Source organism: Phalacrocorax aristotelis, chromosome 7 (assembly GCF_949628215.1).
Source record: "Phalacrocorax aristotelis chromosome 7, bGulAri2.1, whole genome shotgun sequence".
NCBI classification, from domain to species: Eukaryota; Metazoa; Chordata; class Aves; order Suliformes; family Phalacrocoracidae; genus Phalacrocorax; species Phalacrocorax aristotelis.
Window position 1 is genome coordinate 52,645,997 of NC_134282.1, and position 16,024 is coordinate 52,662,020.

The window sequence follows — 16,024 nt, forward strand, 5'->3', positions numbered from 1 at the left end:
CTTACCAACTTCGTAGATGTTTTTATTGGCTGACGATGAAGTTGGCATTTCTGAATATGGGGACTCCCTGTGACCAGGCGATTTCATTTCCACGTAGCTGCTCTCGGAGTGTTTGCATGTTAAAATGGGGGGGTCTTTAATGGTGGCGTATGGGTTTTCACTGCTGTTCAGAGAACAAGTGCTGGAACTGCACACAGATTCTTTCATATAATCTGCAAAACAAGAGCAGAGTGGGAGCGTTAGAGTTGTTAGCGTGCTTAGGGTAATGATAACCGAACCTCTGCAGGAAGGGTGGGGGGACATAGGGGGCAGGGGGTAAGGAAGATCCTTGAAGCATCCAGCACAGACACCCAACACTTGTGCTCTGGGTGTGTCCAGACCATTGCATCCACAACTCACTAGCAGGAACGAAATAAAAAAACCTGCTTGATACTGAAGGTTTTCCTGTAAAAGGTTCTAGTCGTCATTTACTGCAATATTTAATTTGAGGTGGCAATCCTTTCCCTCCCTCCCCCAAATTCCTAAGGAGCTACGTTTTCATTCGCTCCGGCTGCCTCGCAGCCCCATGCACATGGCCATGGCAAGTCGGGTCTGCAAGCAGGACCTTCTGCTGGTACTTGGCCTGCTGGGCCAGCTACAGGGTGAGCGTCCCAGGGGCTTTGGTCAACATCAAATGCTGTATATTTGAATGCAAAACATTTCCAGCAGGCTTAGAACTGCGTCAGTGCAGCACGTGCGCGTACGTCCCCCGAGAGCTCCCATTTCTGGGGCTACCCAGCACCAGGAGAAACCGCCGTCTTCATTAAGACTGGGAGGAGGCTGCTCCTGCTAGCAGGGAAGGCTGGGCTTTCCGCAGGGGGGGATGAGCCTCCATCTGAGCCTCGCTTTTGCTTTGCTTTTTCCCTCCCCCTAATGCCATCTACTGCTCCTCTCCCCTAGGCCGGAGAAAACAGGAGGCGGTGACGGAGGAGGCACTACATGGGGAGAACAAGGTGGGCCTGAGAGTTGTAACCACCGGTGTCCCCTGTCGGTGACCCTGGCTGGAGTAGGCCAGCCTGCTGCAAGGTACAGAGCCAGTCTTGCTTTAAAAATAAATAAATAAATAAATAAAAAGAGAATAAATAGGTCTTAACATTGACATTCAAGAACGTGCCATTGCTGCTGTGTGCATCCTGCTGGGCAGTGCCATTAATTTAGAATTAGAGCGATGCAATGAAAGATGAGGCATTTTCTTGTGCTGGGTTACAGTACAAAGGCAGATCCTGGTATATATGAAATACTCCCGGTGAAATAGCGGGACTTGCAAAATAGCTGCAATCCCAGCTGCCCCCGCTATCTAGTATGGGAGACAAAAAGAGAAATTCAGGTTAAGAAATAGACAGACAACAAGATATCGCTTCTCCTTTACAACCCTCGGCTCTGTGCCTATCTGCCCCGTCCTGCTAACTCACTCCTCAGGTCTGCCTCACTCCGGGGTGCAACGCTCCCTCCCTCAGCGCTGGGGTTGTGTCTGTGTGTCTGTCCGTGTCCACCAGCCCCCAGGCCTGGCGCCCTTCGCCTTGGCTCAGCTGGGGGATGGCACCGAGCCGGCAGCCGGAGCAAGGTGTCCGGTGGCGCCCTGCGGCCTGAGGCAAGCGACTGCATTTGTGCGCTCCGATTTCTGTGGTACGAGCACATTCAGAGAGCCCTCAGCTCTCAGGGTTAGTGAAACCAGCTTGGTAGGAAGCTCCGCTGCAAAGCAAACCAGCTGGACCATGCTGGGACCACCAGGGACGTGAGGGCTGGCAGAGGCCCTGGCACCAGTTGCAATGTTTATTTAGTAATAAAATTACGAAACTCCTCATCTGACTTCAGCCTGGGTAAGATTAACAATGCCTTCGCTTCCAAGTGAAACACGTCTGTTTTGGAACATCTCAGGAGCCAGGAGCCAAAGCAACACAAATATTCCCCAGCTGGGTTTGGCCTCCAGCTTTACCAGCCCCATCCTGGTACAGGCAAGGCAGTGAAAAGCTGTCCCGTCCTGTCCTTTAATGAGCGATGGAGCAACCCTACAAGACCAAAGGCTTTTTGTACATGAGTGAGCTCAATGGTATTAGCTTTTGCTATGTATATGACTTAAATTAAAGGTGCCATTCAGTCTAGGATCTGTTACTGTTTAAAGGTGAGGAGGCAACAGACAAAGACTAACAATTCCTGTAATAAAATGAAAATCTTTAGGCTAAAAATAACCGTGCTATGGGACGGGGCCCCATTCTTCAGTCACTGGGTGAACTGTCTCATGTGGACAAGAGCTGAAAGCTCTCGGCAGTGCCCGAGCCAACACTGGCGCAGAGCACTCACGGCTTCAGGGCCACGGCCCTGGTGAGGGCGAGAGAGACAGCCCTGAGGCTTCTGTGTCATTCTTAGCCAAAGAAAGGCTCAGCTCTACCTGCCAGCAAGTTACAGCTTCTGATGGCTACTACAAGTATGTAGTGTTCGATAGGAGAGCCTGGGCAGCTTTTAATAAGCCAGCTCTAAACCCTGGGGCGAGAGGACAGGAAGACTGTCACAAACTTGCTTCTCTGCCTCAAGCCGTGCTGCTGAGCAGATGCTCACGGGGAGAAAGGCAGGAGGAGCTCACAAAAGCGGGCAGCATGAATAGGTGCGTGCGGCTTTTGGCCCACGTGAGAAGGAGAGGGCAAAGTGAGCTGCACGTGTGAGCACGAGGCTGCCGGCACGGGGGGGGATCACTACAAAGCACTCCCTGTCGGCACCACGGCTGGGAGGGAACAAATCAAAACAGAGCTGGGTTTAAATTCATAAAACTGTAGATTATAAAAGACTGCTGGCTGCTACAGCGAAACGGGGGGAGAGCAAGAAATCCTGCCCCCGCTGTGCTGTAGCACACAGGGGAATAGCTGTGTGGGTTGGTGGTATTTTGTTTGGGAAAACGGGCACATCAGAGCTGGCATAGGCAGAAATCCCAGCAGATCATATATTTTATTAAGCCCAGCTCAGCTACTTTTATCTTCCTAAGCTAAAATTCACCTGTCGTGCTGCTGGTGCTGACACTACCCACCAGGCAGATGTCCCTCAGGCTGTAGCCGCAGCCTCAGCCCTCCCTTTCCCAGGGAAGACCAGCGAAATACCACCTGGGCTGCCCAGACTCGTTTGGCCTCTCTCAGGAATTGCCTTCTCCCAGAAGATATTGAGGAACAGCACGCCTAAGAGCCGATTGCCGCTGACGTAAATGGGAACCCTGTGTCTAGCTAGGGATTAGCCCCTTCTCGCCAGATACAATATAATTTACGGAGCACCAGTGTACGCTTGGTCATGTGCTATACACCAGGGAGCCATTAGCCCACAAGACACACCATGCGCAAGATCACAGAGAATTTAACTCTCAAGGATGTGGAAGGCTCTGAGTTGCTTTGTTATTAAGGTAATTTGGGGATAATTAAAAAGTCTGGCATCAATTGTCAAATTTCATTTCATGAATTAATTTAATGCAGAGCAAATGTATTTAGAACTTCTCGGCCCATTCACCCTGCAGGCCATGTGTGAGCTCTGGCGATGCCGCCTTGTCACCCCCCCGGGTACCCGCGGGGTCGGCGCTCATGGCGGTGCACAGCTCAGCCCCACCGCAGCACTGCCACCAGCGGCGCTGGCACTTGCTGTAAGCACTTGATGGGCTGGACACGCTAGAGAAATGTGGGGAATAGGCTCTAATTTTGAAGTCCCTGTCTTCTGTGTTGCCTGGATACCAAACACCAGATCTTTGAAGGAGGTGTTATTTTTGTTACCAGGGTCTGGAAATGTACTTGTCCCTCCCACAGACCGGGTTCCTCTCTTTTGCCCTGAATATCCTCTGGCATACTAATGACAAGCCTCGGTACCTACTGCCACGTTTGAAGTGCTAAGGACATACGATGTGCACAGGTAAAACATGCTCTCCTACTATTTAATCACATTTACGGATGACGTTCGGTGCAGCTTGCCTTTCTGGCTGCTTTCATTAATGTGGCTAACCCTCGCTGCTGCTAGGGCAGTAACATAACGACAGCTTATTGCTGCTTTTCAGAGTGTGACACAGTTGTGGGGACACATTCCTGTACAACAAACAAATGAACCACACTGAACCAAGCCCCACGTCCCTGAGGTAAGTGCATTAGTGCTTCTATCTGCTGGGATTTTGCTGGGTGTTGTGCAAAGCATAGGGGTTTTTTCCTTAAAATATTAGTGCCTGAGGTCACATTATTCCACCAGTGCATTGGCATTCATTTAAGAAAAAAAAACCCAACCCTAAAAATAGAAAAGGACTCAGCTGCAGATAAAAGCTTAGAAATGGTATCACTGAACATCATGCTCGGGAAAGAACCTGCTCTGAAAACCTTATGACAGTTCAACCACTGTCACCATGTGCCACGGAGCTCAGAGCTGCCCTGAAGGGTTCCTGCCGCAAGGAGCTGCCAGATGCCGTGGTGTGAGCCGGGCTCCTCTGTGGGCGACCCTGGCAAACACCAACCAGCCATGCCTAAACCCTGGGCCTCCACTGGCAGCCCGGCCGCTGCAGTTCTAGTGGCAAAAGGGACAGCCCTCTCTTGTTTGCCCTGCTCTGGGGACAGCCCCCAGCCAGGCCAGTGCGGCACAGGGGCTGCGGAGCTGGGGGCCCTGGTCTCCTCCTCCTCGGAGAACTGGAGGAAGCTGGTGGCAGACCTGGTCCACCGCAGCTTGAACCGAGCCTCAAGCCATGGGACCCCCGTGGCCCGTCCTGGCAGTGCACCCCGTGCAGCGCGCCAGGCTGGGGTCAGGAGCACCAAATATGGTTTGCAACCACAGGGCAGGCTTTCTCCAGTTAGACCTGGCAGATACAGATCAACTTTAACATGCATAGAAGTATGTAAACACAAAGCACCCGCCTGCCAAGACTTTTTGATGACAGAATCCAATTGTTTGGGACTGAGAATTTCTTTTCTGTGACTGACCCAGCTTAGCAGATGCTGCCTCTCCATCTTTCAGGGCTAACGCAGGACCTGGCAGGGGGAGGAGAGCTGTGCACTGAGCATTGGGGATGTCACCCAACTCCTGGCAGGGGCTCATCTGAGTCTGAGAGTGCCCATGCTGCCACCAGAGCCCCAGAAAGGCTGCCTGACCTTCAGGCTGGGACTGCTGGAAATCTTTAGCCGTCGAAAGGCAGACGCTTCTGAAAAAATCTCGGCTGCTAACCTCCGGCACGTTCAGCTACCGAAAATCCCTGGGAAGTCAGGAGCGTTCCCGTGTCCCCGGTGCCCTGCCCTTGCAGGTGCCAGCCGCGCCTGGCTGCAGCAGCTGAGCAGCCGCAAGGATCAGCTTTCCTGACATGGCTTCTAAGCCTGATTTTGTAATTTCTAATGCAGTACACATGTAAAGAAAATGGCTCAAAGCCTAAATAATAAAATGTGTAGCAGCAGAAAATACATTTCACAGTTTGCTGTTACTGTAATTCTTTTTCTCTTGTTCACACTGGTACCCCACTCTCTGTGACTGAGTCTATGGATGGAAATCCCTACTGTGTGTGTTTAAAGCAGCTTTTTAACTTTGTAAACACAGTAATTTAGTTTAATCTTGAAATTAATAATTCTGAGTAAAAAGAACAGCTAACTATACTATAATAAGATTTTTTTTCTGATAAAGGGAATCATTGAAGTAGCTGAAGCCAGTGAATGAGTCAAATATGCACACATATCCCTTTCAATATTGTAAATGTAGCTTTATCGAGAAAGACTTAGTCATGGATTATTGGTTTCCTTCAGTGATTCTGTGTGGTAAGGTGACGTTTTAGCAAATATTATAGCACTTTATTTTGTAAACAGCAGCTACAAAGTGATCAGCCTTCTCTAGGCCTGACTATAAACTGATCACCATTTTTTGTGTGGACTAGATTTCAATATTCCTTGTTAGTTCAGATAAAGGTCTTGCCCTGTAACACCTCAGCCATAGCAGACCAGTGGGTGTCTTGAAAGCAGCTGTGGGAAGGTACTGTTTCCCCCATTACTCAGCTGACACCAGCTCAAGGACGCTACAGAAAGAGCCTGCGCAGTATTTACCTCCTCGGCTGATGGAGGTACATTCCCAGCTGGCATGTACGGACACAACAGCCCTGACGTCAGATCGAGGACCTCAGCCTGAAACCTGTCTATTCCAAATGAGACAGACTCCTCGGTCCATCTTCTGGCCTGCAAGTTCAGTGTGCCAAACCCCAGCCCAGTCAATCAGGAGCTTGTGGGGACCACCGTGCCAAGTGGTCTTGTAGTCCATACATAACTAGAATATTTTCAGTGTAAACCTGGTGGACAACTGAAATCTAAAATCCCTGGGCCTTGTGCTCATGACTCATCTATGATCCCTTTTTAGAACTGCCCTACAGCCAATGCCCACTAATTGCTTTGAGCCAGTGTGACTGGTTAATGTACTGAGTGAGGTCTTTTCTCAAGCTCTGCTATAAATCTCTTCCAGTGAAGGCCATGTAGCAGGGTCAGCTTGTTTTCTTTATTTAAGCTCAGGATAGCTAAAAGAGCCTTACAGAGCTGTGACTTAGCAGGCAAACGCACCAGTCTATCATCAGCAACTGCCACTGGAAAGCCCTTGTAGGATGGCTGATGGGTCCTAAAAGAGCTTCTCCTGGCGAGACAGCTCCAGCTGCACCTCCTGTCCCTGCAGCAAAGCCTCCCTTTTTGTCTTGTGCTGCTTTGCCAAGGCAGGAGCCTACGGCCTCGTAAAGACTTGCATCCGTAATTCACGGGCCCCAGACATCTGGCTCGGAGTCGATTGCTGCCAGCTGAGCCAGGCAGGCATATTTTGCAGGTAATTGCTCTGTCCCTTCCTGCCTCTGCACGGCCGCTCTCCCGGGTGCTCAGGTCTCCTATCTCACCTCTTCTATGACACCCTCCTCAAACTCTTTGCCAGGGTGACTGCAGGCACTGGATACCATACCTTTGAAGCTTTTTTCCATTATGTATGTGTTCTGACGTCTATCCATCCCACAAGCACCTGCATAAAAATGATATATAATGGAAAACAAATAAATATTTATGTAAATTGGATTGCTTTGACTACTGAGCAGCACATATTCTTTCCTCTAAATTGTACATCAAGGCCCTCATTTAGGGAGGCTCTTAAGCACACCCTCAGCTGTAAGCGCGCACCCAGCTTCAGCGGGGATTCTGTGCACACCTAAAATTATGCATATGCTTAAGAGCTTCCCTGGAAGGGAGGGCCTTCCTGAAGCAGGTACTGCTCATTACCAAGAACAGCTGTCCATCAGGAGAACAGAAAAAGAAAAAAAGTCATCTGCAGATACGTTAATTACTGAAACACTAAGTTGGCTTAGTAAAAGAAACCTAAAACGTATCCTTTCAAATCTGAGTCCGCAGGTTACGTTACATTACTCTGTTGCTAATTTTAGGCTTTGTTTCATTCATGGCTAGTATGTAATTTAATTCACAGTCTTAGATTCTAAGGTGTGTACAATCTTTCTAAATCACCTTATGTGACTTTGCTTATTGATTTGTGCAGTTCAATAACTGGTGTGACAATGGTCCCCGAGTAGCTACAGTGGTCTGAAAATGCAGCATCTGAGAGCAGAGAGCTGACAGCAAAGCCTTCTGCCTAATGCAGCTCCATAAGGGCTTACTGCTCCTTACCAAGGCAGAGATAGAAGGGAATGGGAACCTTTTCCATTTTCACTACTGCAAATTATCCTAGATATCCATCAAAAAGAAAATCTAATGTAAGCCTTTAAATCTTTTAAACTATAGAGTCTGATATTTCTTATTGACTGGCAAGATCAACACAAATTTGGTTACTGAGATAGAAATGTCTTTGTGGCTTATGGGATTCCCAATCAAGTAACTAAGTTATGCTGGTAAAAAAGAGCCCTGCAAACAGCATGTCCCCAGGGTCTCTCAGCTATTTGTCCTTGCATGTCCTCTGGTCTCTACAGGAAAAGCTGTCACCACCACTAGCAATGCTGTACCAGTCCCTTCTTCTGGCCAGCCTTGGGTTTTTTCTAAGCATAAATTAGGCAATTAATGTGGTACTGGCACATCAAAGACAAACCCCTTTGCTCTGATTCTCAGAGGGTCCATCCCTGAGCACAGGAAAGGGCTCTCAGATGGGGCCCTTTCCCTTCTGGCCAAGAGTGACACCCCACCCCCCCACCCCACCCCCCAAAAAAAAAAAACATTGGGCACCTTCTGCTTTGTTTCCCACCGCTCATCCTGAGCCACTTCCCAGACTCACCCCCCTAAAAGAAGATGGAGAGGGCAAGGCTGACGGGGTGATTTGGGCATAGTGGGGATGCACTTTCACCTAATGGCATTAGCTGTGTGCTTTTCTTCCTCCCCTGCGTTCTGCTAGGGCAGAGTCCCGAGTGCAGAGGATGGAACTAATTCATCCCTTGGCTCGCATCCACAGGGCTGGCACTCCCCTTCCCAGCTGCAGCGCTCCTGAAGGTCACCCCCGGCGCTCCCGCATCCTCCTGCCAGGGCTCAGCAAGCCTTTGGGGGCAGGAACGCCGAAGCAGTGTTTGGGCCAGGGTGCCTCCCGGGTGCCTCCCCAATACGCAGGGTGGCTCCCACGAGAAGCAGCTCACGCCACACAGAGCAAGGCTGGCAGGCAAGAAGCTGGTGAGCACACAACCCGCGTTACAGGGTGAAGGGAGCCGTAACTGCAAAGAAAGAGCAGCGACAGGGAAGAGAAGCAGACCCAGGCTAGCCCATGGGGAGGTGCATTGGACACAGCATTGCTCCTGTAGTGCAACAGCAGCACTGGAAGAACCTCTGGCTTCAGCAGAGGGGGATAAATAATGTTGCTCAGGACCATGATCTAGTTCTCCCCAGTAACTTTAAAATATTGACCAGACACGTTGGAGTTAGAGACAAAGCAAGCAGCAAAAAACATAGGAATGATCCTGTAGGACAGTGTCCTCATAACTACTGGGGATTAATGAGATCGTTAGTATACAGGTAACGGTGAATAAGTGACTGATCAAAACAGAGGTCACCCACGGAATGGTTAGCTGTGCTCACCGCACAGTCCAGCCCTGTACAAGAATGTTGCATCTGTTCTGAGCATCCCCATCAGATCTTTACAGAAATGTTCCCTTTGCGACTGCAAAGACCTGAACGAAGGCTGGAGCCTTAGGGCTGCTGTGAGGATGCAGCAATATCAACCGGCACTTTTGGTGACTCGGAGGGGAAGGACTCCACCTTCTGAGCATATTTCGTTAGCTCAGCTCCATGTGAGCTCCTGCCAGTCCTATTGGAAATGTCAGGCACGTCTGGAAGGGCTTCTGCAGCAGCAGAGGTCACTGTGTCTGCTCCGAGTAAGCCCAAACTTGCTGTGAGACCCTCCAGGAGGGCAGGCTGCTGTATTAATACAGGGTTTGTCTGAGTGAACCTGACTTCTGGTTCCGAGTCGGGTAACAGGCAGTCCTTGCCCACACTGAGCTGCAAAATAGCACATTGCCACGCTTGAGCTCAGTTCTCGCGTACTCCAGGGTAGCTGTAGAACACTGAGAATCCTTCTGATGGGAGGATGGCTAAGAAAAAGTGGGATACACCTGCTAGGAAAGATAAAGGTAGGGTTGGTGCTGCCTTGGAAGGGCTTCACTACCCCTCAAAGCCCTTCCCAACCTATTCGCTGTGATTCTGCATTTAGTCTCCTTTTATGACTGTTATAACTCTGTGGGGTTTATGACCCATTTTTGTGTATTCATTGCATTCCTCAGGAGGTGAAATGAATGATGGAGACATCATTTTTTTAACTGCAAAAGTAGTTAATGTGGAAAAGCTCTCAACAGGCCAGGAATCTGGCACTTCAGGAAAATCTAGGTTTAAGTTTGAAGCTCAATTGTCTGCTGGGGTGAAGTCAGAGTCTCGGCTAGAAATATTTTTCCACACCTCCTGGCTTTGAGAAAAATGCAAAGTCAGCTCTGAACCAAACTTTGTGGCTTTGGTTCTCTGGAATAAATGCAGCTTTGAGTCACTCAAGATGTGCTGCAAATCACACTGTAGTCTTTGCATTGAGGACCGCTGTTAAAAAAACATTACAGATAAAACCATTTTTGTCTGCAGGCCGCTGTGCCCAGCACTCAAGCTAATGAGTAGGTGGTTTAGGACTTTTGACTTGCTTGGAACAGGAGCTGGGCTCTGCAGTTGCTTATTGCAGACTGGGCTAGAGCAAGAGAGATTAGTCACAGGACAAACAATTCCAGTTCTGCAACAAGAGATGGTGAATAGAAAATGCAAAGACAAGCCATTCCTTGAAACTGGTAGGACTAGGCTGCATTGAACAGGCAGTGACACACAGCGAAGGTGACAAAGCCACCTCTTTTTGGCACCACAGAGCCCCCAAACTCTGATCTCAAGCACAAGACCGTAAGAATTACTTGTGCAAATGCGCTCATCGCCAGACTCCAACTCCATTCAACAGATATGATTATCTCGCTGACAAAGCCTGATATTTGAAGCTCACAAGCAAATGCGCCAGCAGTAAAAATACAGGCTCTGTTCTGCTCCTTGACTTCCTAGTTAGAAAGAACACAAACCTGGCAATTAAAGTCCTCCAAAAGGGGCAAAATACCTGCAGTCTGGTATGATCCACTCTATGTGTTTGTACAGTGGATATATATACGTATACTTTTACATATATATAGTATATATGCATAGACAAGCATACACATGTGTAAGACTCATGTTTTTCTACACAGTTTCTTCCTTCCTGGCTCAGAGAGAGCCCCACTGATATCAGAGGGAACATACACATTGACTTAGAAACGAGTTTACATTGGGTCCTCAGTTAAGACTGAATAGTTTTTCTTCGCGTCACGTATAGCAAACAGCCTCTGGCCGTCTGTCCCGCGCTCTGCCCAGGAAGCTGGTGAGGCTCAGGCGGAGTCACTCTCATGCTTCCTTGCCCGTTTGCTCCCTCTCCTTGACCTGTGCTGCTGCGGCAGCGTGCAGGATGTGCATCTGAAATAAGGACCGTGGTGGATTCTGAAATGGGCTCTTCCTTTGGCCCTGAGGCCCCTATGTATGAACAGCCTTTCTCTGCTCCCTCAGAGAACATCTTTCCCTTTCTAAATAAAACGCCTGAGGAATGACTCCTGGCTGAGCAAAGGCCAATGATGTAAACTAAGAGCAATCAAAAGGTGTTTTCCAAAGCTGTAAAAGTGCAGCCTGCAAGAGTGAGGAGGGCAAAGAGGGGTTCATTAAAGCACTCATGTGCCTGTCACCTGTGGGATTGCCGTTATGAGATACACCAGCAAAGAGAAAGTACATGGTACTTCCAGAAAGCATTCTGGTGATCGTCTTTCAGACACAGATCGAGAGCTACATTGCTTGGAAGTGAGGAGCTGTGGTGCCAAGCACACAGAAAAGGGCATGATACCACCAACCAGCTGAGCCGCAGCGCTCTGCTTCTGCTAGAAACAGCCTCCCGGCTTCTCCTCAGCTGCCAGCCGCTGCTCCCGAGTAAGGCAGCAGCTTCTCCTTGGGAGCAGCTGCTTGTCCTGCTCTCCCTCAGCTGTGAGATCAAAGGGGAGTCTAAGCCTGGATCCAACGTGGTTTTCCCCATCAGAAGAGTCCCTGAATCCTTACATCCAGCCTGAGCACAGCCATGACCCTGGGAAGTGATGGTATGCCGCAGGTCAAAATACAAATGGTGTCAGCCTGGGACAGGTCTGGACAGCATCCACTGCTATTTTAACTATTTTTAGCTGAATCCAGCCATTCACACTGCTTGGCTGCTATTCCAACGCATCAGCTGGAGCACCTGTGTCATAAAATTTAAGGCTAAGAGTGGGTTGAGATGTGGTATGTCTCTTTAACCCTTCGGTACCTCCATGCATGATGCAGTTAAAAGGTCAAGATCCCCTTTGTGACCTTATTAGGCTTCACTTATTTTATGTTTATAATTCAAAAGTGAAGTTTTTAACTTTCTTCTGAAATTTGCACGTGTGAATGGAAGCAGCGGCTTTTATTGCGCAAAAGTAATACCATGAAATTAAAACATTTTGCTGTTTCAAGTAAAAATGGCCTTGATCTGAGCAAGAATTCGATATTATGAAAGCATAAGCAAACATTAATTTTGGTACTGAAAGGGAAGAAAAAAAAAAATCTCATTTTTATCAATTAAAGACATTTTGAAAGAAACAAAGAAAAAAGAAAGGAAAAAGGTATCTGGGATGCAAAATGCCATGGAATAAATTGTGACTGTTTTGCTGGAGACCACTAAGCTGAAGTATTTATCACTTCTACATCATTCTTACTGCAAAGGCATTTAGCATCACTTCTGCTAGTAACATAAAATGCATGAATACAGGACAAATGTGGCACACAGGGAGTTCAGGACACTGCAAGATAAAACCAACTACAACTCGTGAGCAAAGCAGTAAAATGGTAAGAGGAAAATTAACTCCATCTGAGGAGCATTTGGAAATCCTCACCACCCCAGCTCTCCGTGTTACATACAGATAAGCACAACAGCGGTTCTGCAGCTTATAACAGGGGATAAAACGCCAATGGTTGATAATGGTGGAAAAGGCTTTGCATTGAAGCTCGACACTTTTGTGATTTTCCTGATGCAGGGCAGACTTGATCTTTGGCGCGAGGCATGGTGTGTGACCAAAAGAGCAGTGACATGATGCGATGCCTGGTGGTGCCTCATGTTAATTCCTTTGCCATGTGAGCTGTGAGATAGTTGACCTTAAAAATCCTATAATACCACTTAATACTGCACTTTCCCTCGTACTGCGTATTTTCAGTAAGATATTAGTAATCCCAGTAAAGAAAAGGGCAAATGCTTTCTGCCTCTGACAAGCCAAACTCCAAGTGCTTAGACAGGAAAACAAATAGCATCCAAAGCACTAAATCTGGATAGGTTTTGAGATAAGAGCTGCTGAAAACCCTGCTAAAACTGAAGCCAGGGAGAATAAACTCAAAAAGGGCAATTAGACTTCACTCCTGGCTTGTTTGCACTGGCTGGTGGTTCAAAATTGCCTGAAAAATGGCTACTGTATGATTAACTGGGAGATAACAGGGTGTAGCTCATGTTCCAGCTCCGCCAGAGGCTCCACGGTTTTACCAAGATGCCAGTATTTGGTGCAAAACTTTATGAAGCATGAAAGAAAAAAAATTTCCCAAATTTGAATTTTTAATGTTCTGAGTTAGTCCTTAAAAAAACATGTATAGAGTAGATGATAGTGATTCAACCGAGCAACCTAGGAAGGGAGACTAGAATGAATATTGTCTCTGCTTTCCCAATCTGCAGTTTGTGGTAAGGGAAACCATATTAATTTCTTGATTTTTCAATGCTGGCAATTCAATCAGAATAAAGACAACACCAATATTCTTCATTATTTTAAGGCCTTTATGAAAGGCTGATTTGGATTTGGAATTGCTCTAAAGTCTACTAAAATGATTAAATTGTTTAAAAATTACTGACCTAGTTCATTCAGATAGGTGTAGGGTCTCCAGTCTGCAGTTTCTCTGTCAAGGATTTTGTTACTGAGCTGTTCAAAAAGTATGATAATGGGTTAATGCTGAAATAAATAGACAGTTCCCACCCAAGACTTCAGCCCAATGACGTCACGAATAAAAATGGGAGATGACTGATACCTTGGCCTCAGCAGTTCAGTTCTTTATCTGTATGAATTTGACCGTTGATCACTAGCATTAGGGAAAATCACAAAGGAAAGTCACTTCACCAAGCAATGAACACAAGCATGCTGGAAAATACAGGATTGCCTTCAGTAACCAGTAATCACGACTCGAAGGCCTGTGCACACGGAGTGACATGCTGGCAGTTTCCGAGTAACTAATGAAGATGGATGGATCAAAACCACCTACAGAAGCATGCAGACAGGAGCTGCTCGGAACAAAGGGGATTTGCTAATACATCAGCGTATTTAGTTAAAAGAGATGTAATGGCTACAAGGTTTCTCTCAATTCAAGGAAAATAACATCGGCAATAACGAAGCATAAAGCCCCGTGCAGATCTGCCAGCAAAAGCGGAGAGGAGGCCAGGGCTGCCATCCAGATCCAGATACTGTTGGAAAAACAGCTCTTGCAGCACGGCAGCTGGGACCCTCCGTGTGCCCAGGACGCAGCCGGTGGCGGCGCGGCTGGAGAGGGGCGGCCGGGCACAGCCTGCGCCGCCGGGGTGGTACCATCTGGAGCAGGCTGCTGCTGCATTAAGCGCAAGTGTCAATATGCTCTTCATTTTTCTGCCGTTTGTAGAAGCCTTACTCGAGCCAGGTAATGCTTAAGCACAACGTAAAGAGGCAAGCACAGCGTCTGCCTGAGGGATGGGGATTTTGGGGACCTGGAGTAAGCTCACTGGAGCATCTCTTATGGCGGTCAGCAAAAGGAGAGGGGCTGCTGTTTTGGGGGTGCGTGGCTCTGCTAGATGGGGGCACCACAGCAGAAGTGGCTCTACAAAGCATGTGGTGATCAGGTGAGCCCCCACAAGGAGGGTCTGTGAATCACTGTAGTTGCTAAAGCAGCTGAGTTTTCCACCTCGACATTTTTCCCTTGAAGGCCACACCTGCTGAAAGTACAGCTGGTCCTGAGGAAGGGTGACTTCAAGAGCAAAACCCAAGCCTGTTTCTGAAAAATTAAATTTATGAAGCCATCATTGCTCTCCTGTGCCTGCTTCCAAACTGAAAGCCTCCTGCCTCTGTTTCAGAGGGTTCAGCTCTGCAATTTTACTGTATTTACAAGAAAATGCTTAACAATAAAAGAGATTAAAATTGAAACACGGTGTTCAAAATTACCACAACATTTCATTTTTCCTGATCTCTCATTAATTTTTGCTTAGCTTTTATAATGGGTTTTAAGACCTGGAACAAAAAAACCCTCCACTGATGTGTTGAAGTCTATTGGGATATAAAAGCCCAGCTGGTACCCAGCACCTACAGCCACACCCCAAAGGTATTTTCACCCACCTTCACAGTCCTGTTTAACAGCCCTCAGTGCCACAGCCACCCCTCGTCGGGGTGCAGCAGCCCTGCTTTGTCCCTGTGTCTGCAGAGCACCCGCTGTCCCCAGACTCTGAGGATGGCTTTGCAGGAAGCCCAGAGTCCCCCAGCACTCCTGGAAATACCTGAGGACGTGCACCTGAGGAAGGGGGACACGGCCCTGTGCTCTCAGGACGTGCAGCCCCACGTGTCTCCTGAGTCACAAGTACCTTTATGCTGTGTTACAGCCCAGGACCCCACGAAGGGTGAGGTGCACTGTGCAGGGTGCTGTGCAAAGAGACACGATGGCCCAAACCCTCTGTTGGGGAGCTTTCCTTAAAGGAAATACAGCCAATACAGCCAGATGGGGAGGGATAAAAGGGCTGTCCTGTGTAGCAGTTGGGGATGCTGCTCTGTGCCCCCTAATGCAGACACAATCTCAGGGCCAGGGCAGTCACCAAGCAGAGGGGTTGAGTCTGCTGCAAGGAACACACCACGACCTGGAAGGAATAACCATGTCATGGGAGGCAGAGAAATACAGCAGGAAGGAGAAATGCTGGGCCAAGAGAGGGGAGGAAGGCATGGGGCTGGGCAGCCACGCGGCTCCTCTGCCCCCTGGTTTAGGCAGTGACCACACTGGGGAGGGCTTGGGGTCAGGAAATCTCTGGCAAAAGTTCCTCTATAACTAGGGCAATGGGGGCCACCAGGACCCTCCCAACCAGCCAGACCTTCTCCTGGGAGCTTCCCCAAAGCTGGGTCACTGAGGGTAAAGCTGCAGAGTTCTGCAGCCTCTCCCTTATCTCTAGGGAAAGCATCTGCAAATACTCCTCTCTACCAGGAGTACCACATTTAGGACAACTACACTATATATTACAAACTACACATTGACATTTAGAAGCTTTTATCTTATCGCAGAAACTGGGTTTCATTTGGGTGAAGATTTGTAACAACCAGAGACAAAACCTTGCCCTCATTGACTGAATCCTGCTGATTGAATTCCATTGATTCAGGCTGCAGAAAGTGGTCTGATGTGTTTTTACACGAAAT

At 48.3% G+C, this 16,024-nt stretch overlaps 1 protein-coding gene and 1 long non-coding RNA gene across 7 annotated transcripts in view; one reads left to right on the forward strand and one right to left on the reverse strand.

Annotated features, from left to right (window-relative positions):
• MEGF11 (multiple EGF like domains 11) overlaps positions 1-16,024 on the reverse strand; it is a 312,524-nt gene that overhangs the window by 5,765 nt on the left and 290,735 nt on the right. For 2 of the 6 annotated variants that reach the window (XM_075100752.1, XM_075100753.1), the window contains exons 23-24: positions 6,952-7,008; positions 6-212 (exon numbers count right to left, since the gene is read on the reverse strand). In XM_075100752.1, the coding sequence (XP_074956853.1) occupies positions 6-212; positions 6,952-7,008 (264 nt within the window). Of the gene's footprint in view, positions 1-5; positions 213-1,153; positions 1,337-6,951; positions 7,009-13,464; positions 13,532-16,024 lie in introns of those variants that run through there. The other 4 variants (XM_075100751.1, XM_075100755.1, XR_012661768.1 and 1 more) reach the window with 4 other exon arrangements.
• LOC142060490 (uncharacterized) lies at positions 206-5,435 on the forward strand. Its single transcript, XR_012661769.1, has 4 exons — positions 206-1,065; positions 3,786-3,918; positions 4,061-4,138; positions 4,999-5,435. It is a non-coding gene; the product is annotated as an uncharacterized LOC142060490 (long non-coding RNA).